General features: G+C 35.1%; 1 protein-coding gene across 1 annotated transcript; it reads right to left on the minus strand.

The window, feature by feature from the left end:
• Nucleotides 1-294: 294 nt before the first annotated feature.
• LOC100788506 (cellulose synthase-like protein G1) lies at nucleotides 295-4,774 on the minus strand. The gene is made up of 8 exons (XM_006582378.3): nucleotides 4,001-4,774; nucleotides 3,725-3,817; nucleotides 2,985-3,086; nucleotides 2,675-2,887; nucleotides 2,474-2,576; nucleotides 1,757-1,935; nucleotides 1,318-1,668; nucleotides 295-895 (listed from the first exon to the last, which is right to left on the minus strand). The coding sequence occupies exons 1-8, from the start codon at nucleotides 4,583-4,585 to the stop codon at nucleotides 422-424; spliced, it is 2,100 nt and encodes a 699-aa protein (XP_006582441.1). The 5' UTR covers nucleotides 4,586-4,774; the 3' UTR covers nucleotides 295-421.
• Nucleotides 4,775-5,373: the final 599 nt, after the last annotated feature.

Below are 5,373 nucleotides of genomic sequence, written 5' to 3' on the forward strand. Positions count from 1 at the left end.
TGGTTCATTTCTTGGCTAACAAATAGTATTGATGGTCAAGATACATATCTTTTATCCTTAAATAAAAATCATGTCGATAAAGCTTTTTAACAAAATGATTTAAAAAATAATTAAAGTCAATTCAATAGTAGAATTTAATTTTCTTCGTAACAATCCCTGGAGTTCGATTTATTATAGAAAAAGGCTTACATGTACTACTAATACGTAGGGTAACTAAGAAATGCTCAATCTTCTAATCAATTTGTAAAAATAAAAAAAAACGGAGTAATAAAATAATCAAGAGGAGAGACTTCATTGTGTGCAAGGAAGCTATTAGATTAATCTAAACAGAGCGAACAAGATGGCATTAAGCATTTCCATCTCAAGATTAAAAAGCAATTTAGACTCTTGAATGAGCCTGATTATTTATGACCAAATTTCACTATCCACTTTTGCTTTTCATTGTTACTATGGCCTCAAGAATGGGATAACTAAGAAGCATTACATAGGTGACTAGGAAAAGTTGACCAAACATTTCTTCAAAATCCTTCACATTGAAATTGAATAGTCTCCATATACCAACAAAGAAGCTAACAATGTTGGCTATGAGTAATAGGACCAATGGAGCCATGAACACAGCTGCACCTTGGAAATCGAACCTACCTTGCTCATATTTCTTGAGCTTCTCTTTGTCAATGGCTTTGTTTGACAAGTTGAATTTCACCTTGTTCAACCCCAGCCACTTCTTGATTCCATCTATAATTGCAAATATGCTGGTAACTGACTTCAGAATCCAAATTCTTTGTTCATCCCACCACATAGCCACAGAGCCATCCCCAGATAGAACCTCAATCAAATGTTGAATTTGAGTAGATACATACACAAATGCAAACACTGCAAACCAAGGGTCCGTGGCCTGTGACATCATAAATAAATCAAAGCATGTCAAATTCAAGTCAGTGAAAAAGTTAACTTGATTATATTTCAATGCTAAATAACAGAAATATAGTATAAGGTTAAATTATTTCAAAATTTTTTAATTAGGTTCTTAAATTTTTAATTGGATCCTTATTCTTTTAAATTTTTTTATATTCGAGTCCCTAAGATTTTTAAAACCACTATAAATTGTCCTTTTCTAGCCGTTTCAAGCCGGTATAAATTACATCTAGGGACCTAATTATAAAAAATTTACTTGATCAAAAGACCTACTTACTCTTTTTTCTTTTTAATTTAGGAACCTAATTAAAAAAATTTATATAGTTTTAGACATCTATTGATTAATATAACCCAAAAGTAAATTAATTGAAGATTGGTCAAATATTTGAAAAGAAAATTTACCTTTGGAAACACAGTGATTCCTTTGAGGAGGCACACTTGAGGTACAATGCCATAGAGGATGAAGACAACAGCATAAAGGGATGACATTGTCATGAAGCAATAAGTGAAGGTGTGAATTATGGACATTCTTGAAAATCCATAAGTGAATGGGCTGTATTTGGAGGAGACACCAAGCAACAAAAGTTCAGACAACCACTTAACCAACTGAAGCATGCCTTCCTTGATGTCAGTGGGAGCACAACCTAAGAAACATGGTGTTTTGGGGTAAAGATATGCTGATTTCCATCCTCTGCTGTGAAGAAGATAGCCAGTAATAGTACTCTCTAGTAATATGCCATATGAGAATCCCACCTGTGGGGGGTACCAACCAAATTTACATTAATTGAATACCAAATATGGTATATATGTTGTTATATGCATATTATATATAAACACTTGCCTCTGTGCCCCAATTTGTGTTATTTTCGTAGGAACAAGAGGCCACTACTTGAGCTTCTCTTAACATTTCATCTCTTGAAATATTCTTTTTGCTACTTTTCTGTCCACGGATGGCCTTCAGTGATTCAATGTATGCGGTAGACTTGCCAAAGTACTTTTGTGCATCCTTCAGATAGTCGTCTACAACCATAGATTAAAAATAAAAAAATAAAACACAAACCGGTAAATCACATACTCTCTCGCCATAAAATAGAATAATAGAGAAAACAAATTTTTTTGAGGGAAGACCAAACTTTATGTCATACCCCATTTTATTAAAAGTATGTGAAATATATTACAAGAGAAAAGCAGGTAGATGTGGGGTAATATCAGATATAAAATTGAGGTTAATTATATTTTTCCTTAAAGATATTTCTTTTTTTAGTTTACTACCTAGTTTTTTTTTTGTTACTTGGAAGTTTTCAAACTTTTACTTTTAGTATAAGTTATTAGGCTAAGTCCATTTAATAATGTTACACTTTTTTTAACATATCACATCATTAATTAACTTGTTATGTTATCATTTAACATAAGACTAATGACAGATATTAAAAATAAAATTTTAAAAATATCATATATTAAAAAGATATTTTTTAGATAATAAACCAAAAAAAAAAATATTTTACATACAATAAAAAAATATATTTAAGCCATAAAATTATATTGAGGTCATATGTACCTTTTTGGTTTGGACTTCCAAATAGTAAAGCACTTCTACTTAAGTAATTGCCGCTGCCTGAAAGACCTGGACCTCTTAGTCCATCCATGCCTTGCCACATAGTCTAAAAGAAATTAAGTACTACATGTCATTAGACGAACGATCAAATAAAACAGACAAGCAGTAGTGAAAGGAAATTACAAAAGGGCATATAATGCTTACCTTAAAAGCAGTTCTAGATTGATTATCATAGATGTCTTTTTTGCTAAGGTTGTGAAACATTTGAGGGAATTGAACAAATGCAATATATTTGGACGTTTCAGGATCAAGAAAGAAGCACATGGCTTGTTTGGCAGAGGTTGGATCATTGCTATACATATCACAATCCACTGCTAGAACATAAGGTCCATTACTGATTAAACCTGAGACTCTGAGCTGCAACCACAGTTGAAGTGCTGCATTAATTAAGCAAGAAACTCATAAAAGTGGGGGAAAGAAAGAGCAGTATAAATTAAATTCCAAAGGTACACACCAATGCGTTGAGGGCTCCTCCTTTGAATTTGTGAGGAAGGGATGGCCTTCTTTCGCGAGACACATAAACAACAAGTGGCATTCCCGGTTGGTCATTTATAATCTAAATGCACAGAACAGAGAGACATTACCAACTAGATTTCCTGGTTTCTCTTCAACCAACAACAAAAATTGGCTATTTAGTTGAAGAAGTATGAACTCCCGCTGCTTTTATTGTTAAATAGTCATTGGCACAGAAATCAACGTTCATGACTTTGGTTTAACCATTAAATAGTTTATTTATAAGTTTAACTGATTCATTCAACCAATCAAATCATAACTTAGAGATCTTGTTGATTCAATCTTTAATTCAAATTTTAAAATGTTGACAAAATAAGAACTAAGAACTATCAGTTTAGTACAGAAAACGTACAACAACTGAGATTATCTTTTAAATAATTTACATTGGAATTTAATAATCCAATAAATCTTTGTTTGTTATTTTTGCATCTAGTTTCGCACGTTTTTATGTATTGACAAAACATATCATTTAAATAGGAGAGTCTAAATCTCATGTTTATTAGATCTCGTATTATAAATAAAGGATTAGAAAATGGATACCAATGTAATGAATTGAACTTATTTGATGGACCACAAATGCTTAATTACTGAAAGCTCCATTGTACAATATAAAAACATTGAATTGATTTGAGGACACAAAGAAGTTGGTCTGTCAGTCAAGTGAGTCAATGATGCACATACCTCAATACGAGGAGGTCTGTCACTCACAATACGACGATTTTTAGGGTCTGAGCCAAATTTCTCGATATTTTTCTGCATCTTCTCGTATTTAGCCTGTAAAATTGATGAAAAGGAGAAACACCCACGTGAGCTCAAAATTTTCTTATTTTTAATCTTCATTTTATTTATTAATTATGTCATTTTAAATATTCAATTGAATGTTATGACCTGAACTAATTAACCTGATGATGATTAATTAGTGCTTAATAATTAGCAGAGAAAAATATAATATAGTACCTTGATGAGGTCTCGTTGTGTACTGAATCCATCGTGGCGAAGAGTGTGTTGATCCTCCTCCCCAAAGGGAGAGAAGAAGACCTTGGGACACCTTGACTTGACCCCATAAATGTTACAGAACGGAACCCACTCCTTGGCGAACTCAGCAGCCTCTCTGATCCCATAGAGAGTAACGTCACAGCCGCCGTCGTCGGAGAGATACACGGCAAGCTTGTCGGAGGGGTAATCCATGGCCACCGCGGAGATGATGGTGTCCATGACCTCCACGGTGGGCTCCTTCTCGGGATCCAGCGTGCACACGAAGATGTCAAGCCCCGGCAGCTTCTCATCCCTCGGCAGCTTCTCCGTCATGACGCTCCGCGACACCGGCCGCCACCGGAAGGCTTGGTTGAAGAACCAGAGCACCGAGAGAAGAAGCTCCGCTACGGTCATCAGAAGCCATGGCGCTGTTGGAGGTTCCAGTAACAAGTGAGTTATGCGGTAGTAACACAGCGACAACACTGCCACTAAGTGGATCAGTATGTGAAGTCTGCTCAGTGCCAACCATGATTGAACCGTTTCAACGTGGTACGTGAACATTGCCATATCTTATGTTTTCTTCTAATTTTCTATATCATATGCTCATTCATTTATATATACATAAGGTAGCTCTACAAAACCAACACTGGACTGTGTTACTGGCACAAATTTTGTGATGTGAACTATTCCCATTTTTAATCATTTTTTCTCTCGTGGCCTCACCAAAAACATTTTTTAAGCTCATCGCATGGACCTCGCCATAGCATTATTTTATGTCACTCATAAATGAGATTGCCTCGTGGGTGCCTTTGTTTTTATATGTTTTATTATACGTTACTTTTTTAACCACTATTTATAAACGTTGTCATATTAGTAAAGTCTAGAGGTGTAAAGAGCACCAGTTTTGGGCTGAACCATAGTTTTTAAAACCCAATAAATTCTCAAACACTTTTTATAAGGCTGTTGCTTGGGGCACCCAACAACCCGGATAAAAGGGTGAAAATACTCTTCACCCTTTCCTATAAAAGCCAAATAGTGACTCATTTGTACGAGTTACTATTCAACCTTTTTTTTCTCTTCCTCCTTCCTCCGTTCTCCTTCCTCATTCCTTAGTTTCGTGCCTCCGTGACCATGTCGTTTGTGGTTTCACTGTTGTTGCTAATGTTCGTGCTGTTGTTGTCGTCGTGATCGTGTTGTGTTGTTGCTGCTTCTTCCTTCTTCTTCTCCTTCGAGGTAAGTTATCCTTCTTCTTCTGTTGTTGTTGTTGTTGTTTGTTTGTGGTTGTTACTACTTGTTCTCCTTATTAATTGCGTTTTTCTTGGTGTTCACTGCATTTGTCTTCTCCTTCATTGGCG

This window comes from Glycine max, chromosome 6, assembly GCF_000004515.6.
Source record: "Glycine max cultivar Williams 82 chromosome 6, Glycine_max_v4.0, whole genome shotgun sequence".
NCBI lineage: Eukaryota > Viridiplantae > Streptophyta > Magnoliopsida > Fabales > Fabaceae > Glycine > Glycine max.